Genomic DNA, 20,961 nt, shown 5'->3' with positions numbered 1-20,961 from the left:
TAAGTTTGTGAGTTTATCTCTCGCAATTCTGACTTTATAACTCACAATTGTGGGTTTACATCACGCAATTCATGAGCTGCAAGTAGTCAGAATTGCGAGTTTATGTCTAGCAATTCTGACTTTATAACTCACAATTGTGTGTTAAAAGTTTATATCACACGATTCAACGGAAAAAGTCGGAGTTGCAAGTTTATATCACGCAATTCTGACTTTATAACTCACAGGTGTGGGTTTAAATCATGCAATTCATGAGCTGCAAGTTCATTCTGACATTATAGCTATTGCGAGTTTATATCATACAATTCTAAGAAAAAAGTTAGAATTGTGAGTTTATCTGTTGCAATTCTGACTTTATAACTCGCAATTGCGAGTTTTTATCATGCGATTCTAAGAAAAAAAGTTAGAATTGTGAGTTTATCTGTTGCAATTCTGACTTTATAACTCGCAATTGCGAGTTTGTATCATGCGATTCTAAGAAAAAAGTTAGAATTGTGAGTTTATCTGTTGCAATTCTGACTTTATAACTCGCAATTGCGAGTTTTTATCATGCGATTCTAAGAAAAAAAGTTAGAATTGTGAGTTTATCTGTTGCAATTCTGACTTTATAACTCGCAATTGCGAGTTTTTATCACGCGATTCTAAGAAAAAGGTCAGAATTGTGAGTTTATCTCGCAATTCTAACTTTTTCCTCACAATTCTGACTTTTTTCTCCAAATTGAGAAATATAAACTCAAAGCAATTGTGAGTTATAAAGTCCCAATTTAAGGGGAAAAAATACGAGTTTATTACAATTCTCAGAATTCTGACTTTAAAACTTGCAATTGTGAATTTATATCACGCAATTCTGACTTTATTTCTCAGAATTGTAAGTTCATATCTCATTTCTGAGAAACAAAGTCAGAATTGCAAGATGTAAATTTGCAACTGTGAAAAAAAAAGTCAGAATTGTGCGATAAGAAGTCGCAATTACCTTTTTTATTTTTTATCCAGTGGCTTCCATAAAAATGTAACTTCATCTTCACAGAATGAAATGTCACAAAATACAAATAACCCTCCTACAGTGCAACATATTGCTTTTTAGCAATACTCTGCACACAAATATTGAATATAAATTACTTTCTGAGTGATTTGTACTGAAACTTTTCTGCATTGAATGAAGCATCAGGTAGTTTTATCGCAACTGTTGTAACAATTCTTTTTTTGCTCGTATTTAAATGTGTGTTTTTTTAATTGCTTTGTGTATTTATGTAAGTTTACTGTCTGAATCTGCTTGCAGTCTTTCTTGGCCAGGTCTTCTCTATTAAACCAGATGCAAACATCAATAGGACAAGCCTAAAGTAAATAAAAAATAAAATGTAATTATAATAAATAAATATTCACAGAGTATGCAAAAAAGCTAATTTAAACATCTGAAAAAAAGAGAACAAACTACTGTTCAAATGTTTTGGGACAGTACTTTTTTTTAATAAATTAATATTTTTATTCAGTTAGGATGCAATAAATTGATCAAAAGTGACAGTAAAGACATTTATAAAAGATTTCAATTTCAAACAAATGCTCTTCGTTGTTCACTATTTCCACAAAAAATTTAACAGGACATGTTTTCAATATTAATAAAATGATAATAAATCTTTCTTGAGCACCAAATCAGCATATTAGAATGATTTCTGCAATGATTAATGAATGGCTGCTGGAAATTTAGCTTTGCCATCACAGGAATACATTACATCTTAAAATATGTTAAAAAAGTTACTTTTAATTGTTATAATATGTCCCAATATTATTCTTTTACTGTTTTTTTTAGATCAAATAAATGTAGCCTTGTTGACCATAATACATCTGTTTTTTTTCCCACACTGTAAAACTTTTTCACCAGATTTAACTTAAAAACCCAAGTTCAGCAGCTGCCTTAAAATTTTAAGTTAAATCAGCTTGAAACTACAAGTTATTTTAACTTATTACAATAAAAATGAGTTGATTTAACTTGTGAGTTGAAATGACTTAACTTAAAATTTTAAGGCAGCTGCTAAACTTAAGTTTTTAAGTTGAAACTGGTGAAAACTTTTTACAGTGCAAAGTTTTTGTTTCTCGGTTTTGGCATAAATCATGACTCAAGTCATATGCATTTCTTATATATTTTTATACAGTAAGACTTTACAATAAAATACCACAAAATAGACCTCATGCACTACACTTCAAACGATATTAGTGTATTACAATGTGTTATACAGATACAGAAAACATGACAATGTCAAAAATACTTAACTCTCAACTAAAGTTTTCAACAAAAGCAGAACAATGTTCAAGGCTCATATAACCAAATGCTGCTCACACACAGTCAACTTCACATGCAGTGGACCTGACACTCTTCTTCTATCCAGGAAATCTTACGCCTAAAGAGTCCTGGGTGTTTACTGCATCGAGTGTGTGCACACATTTAAAGTGACCTTTCACAGAACCGAGATATTTGTCTCTCTCTCGCTCCTTCCATTTCATTAAAGTTGTGAATCGGACCATGCCGGGTGGCAGAAATTTGACGGCATCCATTACGGGGAAGGAGGTGTCCTCAGGGAATTACAGGAGCCTTGGCTACCGCCGGCCGTGCTCTGACCAACCCACTGCCACAGAGAAAAATCAAGGTTAGATGAGGAGAACTCAAATCAGATCAAATGCTGAGAATCATATTTAAAGCGCAGAGGTAATACACATCGTGGGAGGAAATAAAATTGAATTCTGTGACACTGAAGGGCTGAAGTGCTGCAATGTCATTACGAGTGTATTGTCACTTAGTGTGTATAGGTCCTCTTAGCGGCTAAATGGCTCATTTTTGTCTTCGGATCAATTGCGATTGTGCCACGGCTGCTAAAATCGGCTGAAATCTCCACGAAATGCTCTCAGTTTTCTCTAAAACGTCTTTGTTTTGCTTGACGTAATGCTGACCTCCATCCCCTGAGATTTGATTTTCGTATTTGTTTATGCGAGTCGTGCCGAGGCTATAGAGGTTTTGGCTTCCCTTTGGTTTAATATGATTGTGGCTCCAAGAGCATAACATGGTTGAGGAGGACAGGGATTGTGAATTATTGAAGATGTGTAGTCTGTGCTCCTGAGAGGTCAAAGATTTGCAAACAAGATTTCAGAGCAGTAATGTGTGAAAAGCCTTAAAAAAAGAGAAAGGAGATGATGAAAGTGAGTGTTAACTTAAGAGACTTCCTCAGAGGGGTTGGAGGTACACATAAATAAGCCATTAAACTGCACTTTTCTGCTGAAATATTATCACCTGAAATAGCTCTTCGCTAGCTTTTATAGTGTTTCCTCAGCTAGCTTTTTATAGGTTTGGTCCAATAATTATTGCAATGCTGTTTTGCATGATGTAATAAAGGCAGCGTATGATGTAAAGTCGAAAGTAAACATACTTAAACTTTTAGAAAAATAAATCAAAATCATCTACTGATCTTAAGCTGCAAAATAGATGCCACAAAGCCAAATACAGTGAGTATGGTGCTAAATCATGGGTTTGATTTCCAGAGGACGCATGACCACATTTAATGTGTTATGCTTTCAGTGAAATTGCCGCTTTGGATAAAGGAGTCTGCCAATTGCAAATTGTAAATGTAAATGTAAAAATTACCATATGAATACATTTCAGCAAAACCTATTTGGTGTTCAGCCACTTGGCCTACCTTTAGAAGCACAGTGATGGAATAAGGAGGAAGTAGGATGTTATTGTTCGTAAACGCTAGAATAAATAAGACTAAAATGTGGCAAAGTGGGTGTATTTTCCACAACCATGAAAATAATGTATATTTAAAATGGTGTATGATGCAAGCAAGCAAAAACGCAAATAAAAATTAAATCTAAAAAAATAAAACGATTTTTATGAAAAATTAATATCAAAATAAAACAGGAGTTAAAGCAAAAGTAATATCAAAGTATGTTAAGTCTGTGTGTATTTTTCACAACTTTGTACATTAAAATGAGTGTATAATACAAATTAATAAAAGAAATAATAAACAATACAAAAATAATAAAATGCACATAATAATAAATACATAATGAAATATTATTATTAGAAAAAATAATAAATTCTGTGCACAAAAAAGATAATAATAAATAAATAATAAGAGCAAATCAAAATAACAAACTAATTAAATAAAAAATATAAAATAATTATTTTTATTAAATAATTATTAATATCAAAATAAAATAAATAAAATGGGTTAATACAAAAGAAATCAAAATATATCAAGTCTAAATCTAATAAGTCTAATATCAAGTCTAATAAAATGGGAGTTAAAACCAATGTAATATCAAAGTATGTGAAGTCTATGTGTATTTTCCAATTTTGTAATCAATTAAAAATAGTGTATAATACAAATAATTACAAATAAAATATTATTATTAAAAGCAAATAAAAATAATATAAACAAATCAAATTAAAAATAAATTATATTTAATTATAAATATAAATACAAAAATAAATTTTAAATAAAATAAAATAGGAGTTAAAGCGAATTAAAAAAAAAATCTAAGTATGTGAAGTCTGTGTTTATTTGCCACAACTTTGAAAAACATAAAAAAATACTGTATAATACAAACAAATAAGAAACTAAATAATAGACAATACATAAATAATAAAATATACCAAAAAATAAAAATAATAAAATATTATTAAAAATAAATGTATATATATATATATATATATATATATATATATATAAAAAATTCATAATAATAAAAGCAAACAAAAATAAATACATTACATAAAAATGCATTATATTTAATTATAAATAAATACATTTAAATTACATTATGGCAAATAAATACATAAATAAAATATAGAAATAAAATAAAATAGGAAATGTAATATGTAACATCGGAGTATCGAATCTGTGTGTGTTTTCCACAACTTTGAAAAATAAATGTATAGTATAGTATTTTATTTTATTATTGTTTTGTTATGATTATTGTACCTTAACATAGTTTAACCTTTTGTATTATTTTGTTTAATAAATAAACTGAATATAATAAATAATAAAAGCAAATAAAAACAATATATTACAAAACATAAATACGTTAATAACAATTACATTAAATTTACATTATAGCAAATAAATACAAAAATAAAATCTAAAAATAAAGCATAATAAATAATAATAAAAACATTATTAAAATAAAAAGTAAAAAACATTATAGAAAAATATAGAAATATAGAAATAAATTGATAATAAATAAAAAAAGATAATATAAATAGATTATAGCAACTAAATACAAAGAAATTCAAATAAAATCTAAAAATAAAATAAAATGGGAGCACTGCATACTGCACATCCGTACATACTGGAAAAGGAGTATGTCATTATTCGAATAGATCATATTTCCCATTGCTATGCATGAGTACATTCCATCATACTGTGTGATTCTTTTATTCTTTTTCCCAAAAGATGTCATTGTGCCTTTTAGCTTGCAAAATAGATACGTCTATTAACATTTGAATATGTGTTTTATTTATATGATCTGAAAGAACACCCAGAAATTTAAAGATTTACCGATTGATTCGGAACACTTCAAAACATAAGCAAATGTAATTATGTAAGTCTTGAAATTGAAATAAAGTGCTAATCACAAGCTCAACTTTACCTCTACAAGTGGATGCCAGCGGGCGATGGGTTTGCGTGGGTACGTGAGCATCTCATTCCAGTGATCGCGTCCCAAACTCTGAGCTCTGTTTCCCACATGGCACACGCCAATAACCTCATTGTGACCTACGCTGTGAACGAGAAGAGCATATCCAAACTTCAAATGTGACAGCTGAACCCAAACAATGTCTCTTTTCCAACTTTAAAGTGTCGAAAATATGATTTTTGCAAGATATACTTGTATATACCTTTCACTCACTAGATCTCTCTGTCTCCATCCATTCTCTATTCATTTGCTTGTGCAGCAGCGTCGAGACACTGAAACGCTACGGTTCGTACTTCTCAAACAGGACAGTGATCTAAATCTGATACGAATCTCCGACTGCATTGGGAATATACAGCTCAGGCTGTTCCTCAGATCACCCACCAGCACTAAGAATAAACTTCTATAGTCTCTGAGCACTGTGCTTCGCCAAAATGAAAGCATCTTTAATTTAAATGAGACACTTTTTCAGTTCAAATTTGACAGCGAGAGCTCACTAGCTCCCTCCGCGCTGCTAGCTGTACGTTTGGATTAGCTCTGCTAAAACTGAAGGGCTAACAATACTGTTGGGGAAGCGACTTTGAAAAGACAGGCTTATCTCACAAGACCGAGCTGGTTCGGATGCTTGCCGCTTCCATACTTTGGTTATTTCAACAAGCTGAACTATAGTCAAGCTACAGTTTCTAAAAACATAGTAATGCAAGATGCTAATGAAAGGTAACTAGCTATATTGAAGCTACTTAAAGGGATAGTTCACACAAAAATTGTAAAAAATTTCCATGTGACATCAGTGTGTCGTGGATGTTGAATGAAGTTATTTTTGTTTTCTTGTGACTTTATTTCTCAGAATTGCAAGTTTACATCTTGCAATTTTGACTTTTTTCTCAGAACTGAGTTCATATCTTGGAATTCTTCTTTATAACGTGCAATTGCGAGTTCATATCACACAATTTTGGGAAAAAAAGTCAGAATTGTGACTTTATAACTTGTGATTCTGACTTCATTTCTCAGAATTGCACCTTGATTTAGCAGAATTGTGAGTTCATATCTCACAATTCTGACTTTTTTCCACAGAATTCTGACTTTTTTCACAGAATCATGACTATTTCTCAGAATTTAAACTTTATTTCTTAGAATTGTGAGTTTATATCTCGCAATTCTTACTTTTTCCACAGAACTCTGACTTTTTTCACAGAATTATGACTTTATTTCTCAGAATTTAATCTTTATTTCTTAGAATTGTGAGCTTATATCTCGCAATTCTTACTTTTTTCCTCCAGAATTATGACTTTATTTCTCAGGATTGCAACTTTATTTCTCAGAATTGAGAGTTTATTTCTCGCAATTCTGACTTTTTTCCACAGAATTCTGACTTTTTTCACAGAATTATGACTTTATTTCTCAGAGTTTAAACTTTATTTCTTAGAATTGTAACTTTATTTCTCAGAATTGTGAGTTTAAATCTTGCAATTCTGACTTTTTCCTCAGAATTATGACTTTATTTCTCAGAATTGCAACTTTATTTCTCAGAACTGAGAGTTTATTTCTCACAATTCTGACTTTTTCCACAGAATTCTGACTTTTTTCACAGAATTATGGCTTTATTTCTCAGAGTTTAAACTTTATTTCTTAGAATTGTGAGCTTATATCTCGCAATTCTGACTTTTTTCCTCCAGAATTATGACTTTATTTCTCAGAATTGAGTTTATTTCTCGCAATTCTGACTTTTTTCCCTGGAATTCTGACTTTATTTCTCAGAATTGCAACTTTATTTCTCAGAATTTTGAGTTTATTTCTCGCAATTCTGACTTTTTTCCCCTAGAATTCTGACTTTATTTCTCAGAATTGTCAGTTTATATCTCAGAATTCTGACTTTTTTCCTCCAGAATTATGACTTTATTTCTCAGAATTTTGAGTTTATTTCTTGCAATTCTGACTTTTTTTCCCCAGAATTCGGACTTTATTTTTTTAGAATTGAAACTATATTTCTCAGAATTGATTTTATATCTCGCAATTCTGACTTTTTCCCCTGGAATTCTGACTTTATTTCTCAGAATTGTGAGTTTATATCTCAGAATTCTGACTTTTTTCCACAGAATTATGACTTTATTTCTCAGAATTGCAACTTTATTTCTCAGAATTTTGAGTTTATATCTCGCAATTCTGACTTTATTTTTTAGAATTGCAACTTTATTTCTCAGAATTTTGAGTTTATATCTTGCAATTCTGACTTTTTCCTCAGAATTGCAACTTTATTTCTCAGAATTGAGTTTATTTCTCGCAATTCTGACTTTTTTTCCACAGAATTCTGACTTTTTTCACAGAATTATGACTTTATTTCTCAGAGTTTAAACTTTATTTCTTAGAATTGTGAGCTTATATCTCGCAATTCTGACTTTTTTCCCCCAGAATTACGACTTTATTTCTTAGAATTGCAACTTTATTTCTCATAATTGAGTTTATTTCTCACAATTCTGACTTTTTTCCCCCTAGAATTCTGACTTTATTTCTCAGTATTGTCAGTTTATATCTCAGAATTCTGACTTTTTTCCACAAAATTATGATTTTATTTTTTTAGAATTGAAACTATATTTCTCAGAATTGATTTTATATCTCGCAATTCTGACTTTTTTCCCTGGAATTCTGACTTTATTTCTCAGAATTGTGAGTTTATATCTCAGAATTCTGACTTTTTCCCCTAGAATTCTGACTTTATTTTTTTAGAATTGTGAGTTTATATCCCGCAATTCAAAATTTTTCCCCCAAGAATTTAGTTTTGCTTGTGCACCAAAAGGTTTCACGTAGTTTCATAACATAACGGTTGAACCACTGACTTTCTGGGTCTTAAACTTGTCAGTTGCACAGCTACAATTTTCTTAATTTGCATTCTGAGGATAACTGAAGGTCTTACGGGTTTGGAATGACATGAGAGAGAATAATCAATGACAGAATTAAAATTTTTAGGTGAACTATTCCTTAAAAAGACTAGAAAATGTGGTGTCCATGAACCAAGAACACAATCAGTCAATAGTTTCTGAATCATGTAACTGACTCGTTTAAATAAACCAATTTGCTCAAATTGATTAGACTTCTTATTGCTACATATTTGAATGTGTTTGATTATTGCTTTAGTTCGCTTGGTTGTAAATGTGACAAAAAACACTGATGTAGTACTATGATGTGAGTGATGCTGCTAGTTTTAGGTTAGAAGCTAATAAGTAACATTAGTATCTTACCGGTCATAGTCCATTACTGCAATTAAAAGACTTATTTGGTCGATGTTCTCAGGTGGAACATCAAAAACAATGGCTTCATTGTAGACTGGATTGAGAGTGTTTCTTTTCGTTGAGGTTTTCCTCTTCTTCAGTCTCCGGCCGTCACACATTAGAGAAACCTTTACGTAAGGATCTTAAAGACAAAAAAAAAAAAGCACATAAATAGCCATTTAGAAAAATAAAAATGTATAAATGGAATTAAAATGACCTGATATAATTTTTTTTTTAAATATTTGCAAAAGTGTTCTTCCACCCTGGCAAAAAATAAACTAAATAAATAAAATTACACTGCAATTGTGACTATTTTCTAAGAATTGAGAGTTTATATCTTGCAATTGTGACTTTTTTCTAAGAACTGCAAGTTTACACTGCCCTCCAAAAGTTTGGAAACACCCCTGGCAAAGTGTGGTTTTGGTCAATATCAGCATAGTGTAAATCATCTTTGGGCAATCCTTCAGGAGGCTTGGAGTAATATATCAAGTCAATGTTTGAATAAACTGACAGCTCGGATGCCCAGATTATGCAGAGCTGTAATAGCTGCTAATGGTGGATATTTTGATGAATGGGAAATTTTAGTTTTTCTGTGTATAAACTTGTTTATGTAATAAAATATGTTTTCGTATTTTGTGTTGTCCCTTCTCAGTGCAAAATTATCACAAATTAATAAGCCAATATTGTCCAAAACCCCACTTTTCTAGGGCTTTTTTTCCAGTGTATATCTTGCAATTGTGACTTTTTTCTAATTGTGAGTTTATATCCCAGAATTGCGAGGATAATTCTCTAAATTCTGACTTTATAACACAATTTTGAGTTTATATCAGGCAATTTTGAGAAAAATTTTAGAATTCTGACTTTATAACTTGCAATTTTGCAACTTTATTTCTTAGAACTTAGAGTTTATATCATACAATTCTAAAAAAAAAAGTCATAATTGCAAGTTTGTATCCTGCAATTCTGAGAAAAAAAAAATCTGAATTACGAGATGTAATTTCGCAATTGTCAAAATTGTGAAAATAAAGCTCCAATTATCTTTTTTTTTTTAAATCAGTGGTGGTTTCCATAAAAAAACATACGATGAACAGCAATGAAATTTTAGTTTTATTTATACATTTATCATATATATCTTATAAGTATATAATTTTCGATTTAATTTACACAATTTAGATTAAATATACACACTTAAAAAAAAGACTATGATTAGGAATTCTTTTTATATAATATTTTATATAATAGTTAATAACAAAAAGACATTTAGAAATTTTTTTTTTAAATTAGATATTGTAAAAACATACAATAAATAGCAATTATATTTTTGTTTTATTTATACAATATTTATGTAATTTATCTGTAAGATAATTATAATTATATAACCTTATATTTAATTTATAAAATTGTTATTATTATTAATTACACACACACACACGCACACACGCACACACGCACACACACGCACACACGCACACACGCACACACGCACACACACACACACACACACACACACACACACACACACACACACACACACACACACACACACACATTATAGTTATTTAATATTTACATGTGTGTGTGATAAAATAATAATAATTTTTAATTTTTTTATATACAATTTTATGTTATTTTACTTTCTCTCTCTTTGTTTTTTGATGCACCAGGGTGAAAAAGCACTTCTGTAAATGTTTTTAATTGCTCTTCTTGTCAACCTGTTTTGATTCTACTCCAATGCAACATCCTGTGGTTAAAGGAACTACAAAAAATTTCTGGATTTTACCCAACCCCACTTAGCAACTACTTGTGTATGTAAAATCTCCTGCCACATTCTCAAGTGTTTGGTCGATTAAATCAATGCTCTTTTAGAGAGCCCAGGGCGCCCTATGTTTTAACATGTCATGATGACACCAAAAAATCATTACCACAGAGACAATAAGTCATTTAGAGGTGAGGATGGCGAAGAGCCTACCAGACGCTCCTGTGATGTCCATGGCTTTAAGATTTCTGGCTTTAATTATCGTTATTGTCAGTCGGCCGGCAGTTGGCAAGTAACAAAGAGAGAACATCAGATCTCCCAGATCCACATTATCCTAGAAAAAAACACAGCGAAACAGAAACAGGACACATTAACTTCAGAATCATATCATAAAAAGTTGATTTAGTGCAAATCACATAACATTTGTTCTCTCCCATGTCAAAGTTGTTGTTTTTGTTTTCTTTACACACAGAAAGTATTCTCAAAGCTTCATAACCACAGATGTGACATGGACTATTTTATCGATGTCCTTGCTACTTTTCTAGGTCTTGAACATGTCAGTTGTGTTGCCGGGTCAGAAAGCTCTCGGATTTCATCCAAAATATCTTAATTTGTGTTCTGCAGATGAACGAAAGTCTTATGGGTTTGGAACAAAATGAAGGTGAGAAATTAATGACAGAATTTTCATTTTTTGGCCAAACTAACCAAATATAGTGTGTATAATTAAGAGTTTCTTCAAACAGAAAGCTGAAAGGCACATATTGTTTTATGAATAGGGCTGGGCGATTTGGCCTAAAATCAAAATCTCGATTAATTGAACATTTTAACCCGATTACGATTAATGAACGATTATTTTATTCATTAATAAAATTATATTTAAATAATATTTATTTTTTTGCCCTCATAGTTCACTGACAAGTTTTGTACAGTAAATATGCTCACATATTACAAGTGAGAGATTTTTGAATGAAGGGTGCACACACTATCTACTATCTATGATTATTTATTGAACATCAGTGTTGAACAACTGAAATTAAAGCACAAATTGCTTAAAACGAAAAGTCACATTTTTCTTAAATTAGTGAAAATAAATAACTTGCACTTTTGGAAACAAAATAAATTATTTATAAAATAAAATAAATATTAAAAGTAGAAAATAAGCAGTATCTTTTCTAAATAAAATTACTCTTGTATATCCTGTAAATACTTTTTACTGTATAAATACTGCTTAAGCTCTCCATCGACACGTCGGCGGAATAACGTAGCCTAATGGAGCTGGGTTACGTGACTCCACACGCAGTAGGGAAAGTAATTGAAATAAATGACCTGGAAAAATTGAACGATTATAGGTTCTGAATGTCGATTTCGATTACTTTTCGATTAATCGCCCAGCCCTATTTATGAATGTGTCACACGGTAATTCAAGTTTGCCAAAGACGCGGTTATTGAAAAATGTGCAGTGCCAATCGTATTTGACCCCACAGCAAACCTGCATGTAAACACAGCAACTCATGACACACGCAACAACAGCCTGTTCATTTTAAAAGATCAGAAAGAGGGTAGAAAACATTCACCTCCAGCTAAATTACAACTGTTTTAGTGCAAGAAATATTATAAATGGAAAAACAGCATACAAAACGGCTCATTTAAGAAATAAAATAATATTACGGTTGTCTGACATGTACAGTAACCACTCAATACAGATTTATGGGAATAGAGAAGTGTTTCACCTCAAGGGAGTCCTGTTCTTGCACTTTGCTATCCACGCTAACAGCAAGCAGAAACCTGCTGTCTAATTATCACTTCTGAAAATAGCCACAATTTGCACCTTTTTTTTTTTTTTTCTAAATTAGACATGTTCGTATAACAAACTAAAAATGTCATCCATAATTAACATCTCATCATAATGAGCCTCAGTGTATTAGGAGCCAACAAAGCATAAACTATCGCTTTAATGGTGATCTTGTCACACGTACACCACTCAAATTTATGATAATGACTGTTTATATGAATACGACATAAAAATATAACAGCACTAATTGGCTGACGGCACCAGAAGAACGCACACACAAGTCTTTCACAAGCTGATGTACTGCTGTATATGATTGTGATTTTTTATGTTTTTAAAAAGAAGTCTCTTATACTTCAGGCAAAAAGAAACCTTAAAGGGATAGTTCACTCAAAAAGGAAAATTCTGTTATTGATTACTCACCCTCATGTCGTTCCAAACCGTAAGACCTTCATTCATCTTCAGAACACACATTAAGATATTTTTGATATCTGAAAGCTTTCTGAGCCTGCATAGACAGCAATGCAACTAACATGTTCAAGGCCCAGAAAGGTAGTAAGAGCATCATTAAATTAAAGCTGCAGGCAGTGTTGAAAAGGCCCTCGCACCCGGGCTCACCGCCACCCAGTGGCTTTAGGAAAACAGCAAACAGTGAGCAATATGCATTTAAAGTGGTAAATATAAGAAGACTACGTAAAAGTCAATTATATTTACCAGCTGGTGGCGCTATGACTACAACTGAATACTGGCATGTAGACGTTTTCAGGTCAACGCTTTTATCAAACATATGAAGTTTGGTGCAGATTAAACATGGTATGTTTGAGTTAGTGCAAAGCATGATGTATCCTGTTGCCAATAGGTGGCGCTATGATTATTACTGAATATTGGCCTTAAGATGTCTTCAGGACAGGACTCTTGCCAAACCTGTGAGGTTTGGGGCAGATTGGACATTGTATGGCTGAGTTACAACAACTTCTTTTTTCATGACGAAACATTGAACTTTGTCAGGCCGCCATGGATACGCCCTTCAACGGAAACTCAAGATCTTCACAATGTAATATCGCAAAGGCCTTTAGATTAGACTGACCAAATTTAATGTTGTTGTCATTAAATCTTCAGGAGGAGTTACATGTGTGCACCAAATGTCATACTTATATTGAAACAGCTCTAGGGGCACTTCATTGAAATTTTATAGGCGGCGCAATGAAGCCATTTTAATTGCCACACCTACTTCTAAAACCAATTCAGATGTAAATTTTCACTACTTTTGGCATGTGTGCAAAATTTCATGAGTTTTCGAGCATGTCCCTGCTGAAAAAAACAGCATATGCTGGTTAGGTATGTTTTGGTGCTGGGATGCTGGTTTTAGCTGGTTTATGCTGGTCCTTTGCTGGTTAATGCTGGTCCTTTGCTGGTTAAGGGGCCGTTCACATGTAGCGTCTTTTGCGCGCTCAAATTCGTTATTTTAAATGTAGACGCGCGGCTTGCGCGTGCATAATGGATGCAAACGGTGCGATGCAAACGGTGCGACGCGCTCGTTTTTTCCAGGCGCGTCCGCGCCGCATCGAGATAAAAACATCTCAACTTTTCAGAATGCTTCTCATTTCAGCGCTTCTCAAGCACAGTCGCAAGTATATTGAAGAAATTACTGCATTTCTTTACATTTTAACGCATCAGTTGACCTCTCGAAAAACTGGCCAATAGTGGTGTTTTATGAAGCGTGTTATAGTTAATGTTTATCGTTAAAAAATAAACAGTTAAACTGTAAATGCAGCTGGATAACGTGAGAAACACCGTAATAGCGACCATAACCAGATACTAGTTGTCATATTTTTTATGTTTTTAGTCTTTCTGCTATCTTTCTCTCACTGTAGGAGGTTGAATGAGTTTCAGTAAAGACTGCATTCAAGAAACACGATAAAAATGTATGCTGAATGCAATTCGTTGCCTTGTGTTTTTTTAAACATTATTTTCATCTTTTCTATTATGTTAAATGCCATTTTTGCTTGCCTTTTATAATATTCACTTATGTTGTATATTTGAATATCATAAAACAAGAGTAAATTACTTTTTTTTTTATTTAACATTAAATCGTTAAATCGAAACATACTGTATAAAAAAAGAGTGTTTGATCATGTCCAAATACACATGCAGATGTATTTAACCTTAAATATTACACTAACTGTAATCTAAATACTATATTAGAAAATGTTATCTTTTAAATGGTCAGGATCATTATTGCACATATTAAGTACAAAAAAACCTCCTCAAAATATTTACTAAATAGAACTTAACTATATATATTACAGTTATTTAATTGAATAAAAGTTACACTTAAGGTGTTTGGTCACATTTGACTGCCAAAGAGTATGAGAACATATTAATTATGTCTCTTTATCACTCCCCAGAATAAAATGCGATTGTAAAGCGTATTCAGAGAAGTTATCAATACACAATCAATGCACATTATGTGTCAATAATTACTCGAAATTGCTGCAAATATAGTAAAACTGCTGTCTATCCTATTTAACTCCATTCAAACACATTGACAGCGCGGAGCTGTTTGGAACTATTGAGAGCTCCATGAACCACGTGACCGTGCGGCGGCGAGATCAAAGCGTGTCGCAACTCTCTTTTTATATGGCTCTGCTTGGAGCTAGAGCGCAGCTGATGGTTGCTTAGAAACAGCAGACGCTTCCGGAGCGCAAGCGCCTGAGCGCTTTGTTGACAAGGAAGAAAGTGGCGCGCCTAGCGTTTTCCACGCGTTTTAGGCGCGACATGTGAACGGCCCCTAATGCTGGTCCTTAGCTGGTTAATGATGGTCATGTTGCTGGTCAAGGACCAGCATAAACCAGCAAAGGACCAGCATAAACCAGCAAAGGGCCAGCATAAACCAGCATCCCAGCACCAAAACATACCTAACCAGCATATGCTGGTTTTTTCAGCAGGGGTTTAGGCTCTCAAAAATGTGATTCATTTTGGAGAAGAAACTGAGCTATTCCAATAGGGTCCTAAATAGTCCATGTGACATCAGTGGTTCAACCTCAATTTTATGAAGCTATGAGAATACTTTTTGTGCGCAAAGAAAACAAAAAAAGTCTTCATTTAACAATTTCTTCTTTTCTTTGTTAGTTGACATGCGTTCACGAGAGCTCCAGGATTTTTCATCAAAAATATCTTAATTTGTGTTCTGAAGATGAGCGAAGGTCTTACGGGTTTGGAATGACATGAGGGTGAGTAATAATGACAGAACTTTCATCTTTGGGTGAACTAGCTATCCCTTTAACCAACTGCTTGAAAAAGCCCTCTAAAGCAAACCAGGGTTACATTACCCCAGAGCACAATCGCGATATAACCAATGTCATCTAGGTAATTTTGTAGTTTGCGGGTCACCCGCGGTCAAGTGTTATGCATACATTCTGTTCTGCGGTTCATCTCGGCGCGTTAATGCAATGACACAACAGAATGAAAAAGAAGATGACGGCCATGCATTAGTAATGAATCAAAGTGTGTGCTGAACCCAAATGGGCCTTTAATGCACATGGCAGCCAAGCACTGGCCGATCCCACAGCTGCCAGAACTTTCACGTGCTGTCAATTATTAACTGATCTATGTTAATGGACACGCTCTTGCTCAGAGAATGTAAGAACTTTTATCATTAGCCTACCATATCTTTCTTCCCCCTACGGATATAAGATCTCGAAGTTGCATGAGGCCCATCAGATACCATTACAGAAAAAACTTTGTCTTGCCCTGTAAAGTATTACACATTTACTGTTCAAAAGTTTGGGGTCTATGTCCTACGTCGTTTGCTGGAACAATGTGCCATGTGGAGCACTTTTAGAATGGGTGAATGCACTTTTTTGGACTTCAAAATCATCTCAACAGCCATTCACTGCCATTATAAAGCTGGGAAGCGCCAGGATATTTTTTAATATAACTCTGATTGTATTTTTTTAAAAGAAGAAAGTCATATACACCATTTTTGGGTAAACTATCCCTTTAAAAGAGAAGTTCAGAACAAAAATTTACAGATAATGTACTCACCCCCTTGTCATCCAAGATGTTAATGCCGGTCTTTCTTCAGTCATAATGAAAAACATTTCAGGATTTCTCTCCATACAGTGGCCTTCAATGGTGCCTTCGAGCTTGAACTTCAAAATGCAGTTTAAATAAGGCTTTAACGGGCTCTAAACGATCCCAGATGAGGAAGAAGGGTCTTATGTAGCGAAGCGTGTACTCTGTGGTTCAAGACAGTTAGGGTATGTCAAAAAAAACCCAGCTCATTTTCTCCTCTAACTTCAAAATCGTTACATCACTGTTTTTGTAAAAAGTATTTGATGATCTTTGTACTTTGTACACTACTTTGTACACTACTGCAGCGATGTAGGATGATTTTGAATTTGAAGTTAGGAGTTCATCGACATACCTTAACTGTCTTGAACCGGAATACACAGAGTACACGTAGAGCTAGACAAGACGAACATTTGAAGTTAAAAAGTATAGAAATTGTCATTTTTGTCATTCGTTTTGCTAGATAAGACCCTTCTTCCTTGGCTGGGATCATTTAGAGCCCTTTAAAACCTCATTTAAACTGCATTTTGGAAGTTCAAACTCGCGGGCACCATAGAAGTCCATTATATGGAGAGAAATACTAAAATGTTTTCCTAAAAAAAAAATTCTTTACGACTGAAGAAAGAAAGACATGAACATCTTGGATGACAAGTGGGTAAGTAAATTATCTGTACATTTTTGTTCTGGAAGTGAACTTCTCCTTTCAGGATGTTAAAACAAGAAAATGGCTGAAGGCCAGTCATGGACTTACTATCTTTCTTAAAGCGACTTTGGGCACTGTAAAGGAAACTGCATGAGTGGTCAGCACACCTCATTGGGCTTCTAAGGCTTCCTGACAAATCTAATCATCTGTGATTGTGTGTATTTGAGGAGCTCAGAGGGCCTGTTAAGATAGATCAGTCCCATCCTGAGCAGTTCAGAGCCCTCGGGCTTCTCGCACAGTGGGAGGCTCCGTCTATTACGGTGAAGCAGAAAGGTCAAAGAAGCAAACAGCAGAGATAGGCTCATTATCTGGCCAGGTCGCAGCGCTGCGTCCGCTCCTGACGGCTATGCTGAGGGCCGTGTTCATTAATGCTCTACAGGGATGAACTGGAACTGGTTGGTGTTTTCCTGCCTCTCAGACTCAAATGCACTTTCACAGCCTAAACTAGTTCTCTATCACCTTTAATTGCCTTTTCAATGCAGGAAGAAGGATTCAAACACCTAGTCCAAACACTTATAAAGGATCAGCAAACACAACCTTTTCTAACACCACTGGCATATTCACTCATGTCGTTTCAAACAGGTACAGAATGACTTACTTTCTTCTGCAGAATACAAAAGAAAATATTTTTAAAACTTAAAAAGGCATAGTTCACCCAAAAATGAAATTTCTGTCATTAATTACTAACCCTCATTAGCCTAGAATCTAGACGCGCCCCTAGCGGCAGCAAATTACATTTGCTTCCAAGGTCAGTCTAGTTACTCTCAATTCACTTAAAATTCCGAAAAATCCAAGATGTACCGGGCAAATCACGAGTCGGTGGGCGGGCTTAACATGATGACGCCTGACCTGCGACCATAAGTTCCGTCAGACATGAATTCCTGGTTCTGTGAATTACGCGTGGAAAACTGAACAGTATTTATATAATTTTTTACTTTGGATACACAGCCACGTCCATCTGTCCTGAGCAGGAGCTCGTTACATGTGAACGCGCTGTGGTGTAGAATACGCAAACACCGGAAGCGATCTGTGGCGTGTATACGACACTCATTGTTCACACAGTGCACAGAGATTGTGGATATAGCGGCTATTCAAAATGGTAATTACTTGCGCTTATCCTGGTTGTTCAAACCCATTTAAAGCTAAAAGATTACGTTTGCTTACGCAAACTCATCCTGGACTTTTTCACAGATTTCCCCTTCCGGTGTTTGCGTATACTACATCAGAGCAGGGTGTAATTTGGATTTGTCTGTGCATGTTTTTGTTTACTTTTAAAGGTTTAGTGCCCATCTATGTCTATTATTTGGCTGACAGACTGCACAGTGCACTGATTTTCGTTAAAAATCTCCGTCGCTCTGACTACGTCACCTGACAGACTAAGTCTCTGATTGGTTGTAGCGCTATCCTATTGCGTGGAGAGGAGTTTGAAAGACAACCGTTTATCCCACCCCTCCGGTTGAGCCCTGTCTATGGAGAGTGCCCAGACCCTACATTTATGTGGGTCTGGCTTGCCAGGCTAAACCCTCATGTCATTCCAAACCAGAATTTTTTGCCTACCCTTAGTTATTCTAACCATAATTTACAGATGAACTAAAAGAGATAGACGTTCTACATCAGAATGCCAACTCCTGCGTTCTTAAATATCTTAATTTCTGTTCTGAAGATGAAAGAAGGTCTTATGGGTTTGGAACAACATGACGGTGAGTAACTAATGACAGAATTTTCACTTTTGGGTGAACTATCCCTTTAATGTGGCCCAAAAACATGTTTTTTGAATTTTTTCTTTTGTCTTCCTCAATAGAAATATAGACTACTGTTTGAATTTTTTTTTTTTTGGGGAAAAATTACTATTTTAATTTAGTTTTATTCAGCAAGAATGCAATAAATTGGTCAAAAGTGACAGTAAACACTTACAAAATGTACTCAGTGTACTCTTACAAAATATTTCTATTTCAAATAAATACTGTTCTTTTTAACTTTCTATTCATTAAAATAAATCTGAAAAATAAAAAACGTACTACCGTTTCAGCAAAAAATACTGAGCAGCTGTTTTTAACACTGATAAAGACAAAAAAAAAGTTTCTTGAGCAGCAAATCGGCATATTAATACGATTTCTAAAGGATCATGTGACACTGAAGACTGAAGTAATGATGCTGAAAATACAGTTTTGCATCACAGGAATAAATTACATTACAAAATCGAAAACAGTCATTTTAAACTGTAATAATATTTCACAATATTACAAATTTTACAATTTGAACCCTGGAAACCAAAAGTGAACAACTTTGCATTGTAGGTACTATGGATGTGACGATATCAAAATCTGGAAAAAAAAAAAAAAAAAAAAAAAATCTAAAATATTAAATAACATAAAAAAGACAAAAAAAAAATGTGTACATTTTGAAGTTAAATTCTTCTATCTAAAGCACTTTGAGAGTTCAAAATTAAGAGCTTCGACCCACGTTCCTAAGAAAATTTAAGTCAGAAAAAAAGTTAATTGACTTGTACCTGAACTTTAAAGGGGACTCAACCCTCTTTTTATTTGTGAAATGCTGTCTCAGTCTAAATTACATTCACACTGGTGTTTTAGAAGTCAAACACATTATAATATATTAATAATAATTTTATGTCATTGTTATTCCTATGAAAGTAATAGCCATATATTGTAAAACAATTGCACTGTAAAATAAATGATAATTAATATTTCAAAGGTATATTATTTTTGCTTTACACTACAGCAGGGAAATTACAATTTTTCTTTATTACATTTGAAAGAGACATTTTGAATTTGGACTGCAGTAACGTTACCCATTTAAGCTTTTATTTTGAAGGAAATTTTAGTTTGTTTGATAGATATTGTGCCAAAGCATAGTGGGCCAAAACACAACTTTAAAGACCTTTTATGTTAGGATATTATAAAAATCTACACTTTTTGCCTGTAAGACCTATATCATTTCATATCAAAATGTGACCACGAAAATATTGAGTTTTGCTATCGCAATACCACAATATTGATAATATCTTTACATCCCTAATAGCAACACACTGGAGCTTTTAAAAATGAAAGGAAAAAAAAATCCTGGCAATTTTACTTGAATTATATTTCATCTCATATTAGATGGCATCTTAGAAGTTTGCTGAAAGATCAATAAATGTAATGGCCTGTGGGCTTGATGTAATGTAGGCAGTTTGTGTTTGTTGTTCTTTGCACCTAATAATTAGTGTCTAGGAAAGGGAGTGTGGGGAAGGGAGCAAGGTAATGTTTCCTCTTGTTGCCTCCGTCTCATCCATACGAAGCGCAACCTTTATTAACAGAGAGGTAAGAGAGGTTGACTCTTGTTGCAAATTAAATCCTAAATTGGATTCTTCTCATCAAACCAAATCCTGGTTGCTTCATTATAATGACGAATGCTTTGTCTTTTAAAGCAAGCAGCTCACAAAATGAAGAAATAAAAAGCTAGAGGCTTTTGTTTAAAGGATTAGTTCACTAAAAAGCCATCATTTACTCACTCTCATGTTGTTCCACACCTCTATGTCTTTATTTCTCCCATGAAACACAAAAGGAGAAACTTTAAAGAATGTTTATACTGCCATTTTTGAATACAACAAGATTAAACAGTGACTAAGGACAAAATCATAAAAAGCATCATAAAAGTGATAAATTATGAAGCCTACACTCTTAAAAAATATAGG

The 20,961-nt window shown here is 33.5% G+C and overlaps 1 protein-coding gene across 1 annotated transcript in view; it reads right to left on the bottom strand.

Moving 5' to 3' along the window:
• Window positions 1–2,134: 2,134 nt before the first annotated feature.
• Window positions 2,135–20,961, bottom strand: part of LOC141301374 (synaptotagmin-10-like) — a 39,462-nt gene continuing 20,635 nt past the window's right edge. Inside the window, exons 2-5 of the mRNA XM_073831614.1 lie at window positions 10,915–11,035; window positions 8,916–9,087; window positions 5,638–5,767; window positions 2,135–2,618 (exon numbers count right to left, since the gene is read on the bottom strand). Coding sequence (XP_073687715.1) covers window positions 2,547–2,618; window positions 5,638–5,767; window positions 8,916–9,087; window positions 10,915–11,035 — 495 coding nt within the window. The 3' untranslated portion in view covers window positions 2,135–2,546. The remainder of the gene's footprint in view (window positions 2,619–5,637; window positions 5,768–8,915; window positions 9,088–10,914; window positions 11,036–20,961) is intronic.

The sequence above is a fragment of the Garra rufa genome, chromosome 25 (genome assembly GCF_049309525.1).
Source record: "Garra rufa chromosome 25, GarRuf1.0, whole genome shotgun sequence".
Lineage (NCBI taxonomy): Eukaryota > Metazoa > Chordata > Actinopteri > Cypriniformes > Cyprinidae > Garra > Garra rufa.
This window is presented reverse-complemented; position numbering and strand designations above follow the sequence as displayed.